This window comes from Guillardia theta, assembly GCF_000315625.1.
Source record: "Guillardia theta CCMP2712 unplaced genomic scaffold GUITHscaffold_15, whole genome shotgun sequence".
Taxonomy (NCBI): domain Eukaryota; class Cryptophyceae; order Pyrenomonadales; family Geminigeraceae; genus Guillardia; species Guillardia theta.
The window spans coordinates 410,823-412,159 of NW_005434659.1; the positions used below are offsets into that span (position 1 = coordinate 410,823).

General features: G+C 54.2%; 1 protein-coding gene across 1 annotated transcript; it reads right to left on the reverse strand.

Moving 5' to 3' along the window:
• Nucleotides 1-662: 662 nt before the first annotated feature.
• On the reverse strand, nucleotides 663-1,267 carry GUITHDRAFT_104013 (hypothetical protein; the record flags this gene model as incomplete). The annotated part of the gene is made up of 3 exons (XM_005837122.1): nucleotides 663-782; nucleotides 834-917; nucleotides 1,154-1,267. 3 exons carry the CDS (start codon nucleotides 1,265-1,267, stop codon nucleotides 663-665), a joined length of 318 nt encoding a protein of 105 aa, XP_005837179.1.
• Nucleotides 1,268-1,337: the final 70 nt, after the last annotated feature.

Sequence of the window (1,337 nt, forward strand, 5' to 3'; positions counted from 1 at the left end):
GGAGGTGGTGGTGGTGGTGGTGGTGGAAGAGGAGGAGGTGGTGAAGGAGGAGGAGGTGGTGGTGATGGTGGAGACAGAAGAAGCAGCTGCTATAGAAGCTGGTGCCATTAGGAGGCAGATCGCAAACGGAAGGCCTTTACCTCTGAGTGCCGAACGAACACGATGCTCGCGATCGGGGCTTTGTCAGCCGAAGTTTCAGACATTCACATCTCTCCTCCTCTTCTCCTCCCAACTTCCTCCTCCTACATCACCAATTACTCTTCCTCTTCCTCTTCCTCTTCCTCTTTCTATTCCTGCTGCTGCTGCTGCTGCTGCTTCTCCTCCTCTTCCTCCTCCTACTTCTCCCAGTCCTCCTCATTCCCTGTCTCCATCTCCCAGTTGTCCTCATCACCACATCACATAATCAATATTCCCTAACTGCTTCAACTGCTCTTTCTGCCTCTGCTGCTGCTGTGACTCCTCTTCACCACCGTCCCCCCCCCGGCTTTCTGCTGCTGCTCGCGCTGCTGCTCTCCCTCTCTCCTCCTCCTCCGCTCACCGTCGTTGTCCTCTGTGTTGACTTCAGCATCTCCATGATGTTCTCGGGAGTCCCCCCCTGATCCCCAGGTCAGACGGTGAGCAGCAAACAACAAAAATCAACTCACATTGCTCAGCGCCTCCCTCTACGACCTCGCCTCGTCTTCCCACTCCTCTTCAATCGTCTCATCCATCGCATTCTTCCAAGCCACCTTCGGCTCATCCAGCTCCTCGTTCTCTGTTCCCTCCCGCTCCTCCTCTTTTTCCTACAGTCCCCACCGTCTGTCAACTAAACTTCCACATGCTTCCACCCTCACCGCAACTGCAGGCAATTCCAGCAAGGAGGGCTTCATCAGTGCCACGTGCAGCTGGAGCGCTTTCTCCACGTCCTCTTTGCTCTCCTGCTGAGCAGCTACCGGCACTTCTTCTATATTCCTGCTTTCCTTCCTCCTGTTTCTCTTCCTCTTCCTCTCCATCCTTTTCCTCCTCATACTCTTTAATCCATCAATACGGCTATTCGATCCCCCGGCCTCCCCACTCCGACTCTTCCTGCCTGTCTGCTCGCTGCTTGAGGAAGATGATGTTCTTCGTGATCTGCACGAGGATGAGGGGAGAGGGAAAGAATCGCACGAGATACCTCGCATTCGATGTTCCTGCTTTTCACGTCCTCCTCGAAGGGCAGAACTACAATACATCGTTCCGACGAGTCTACGAACTGTACTTCGTTCGTGCTAATATCTTTCTCTTCCATTCCACCCTCAGCAGCTTTGAGAGCAAAGGATCCTCCCTTTCGGCCCTCCCTCATCCCTCTTCTGATCCCG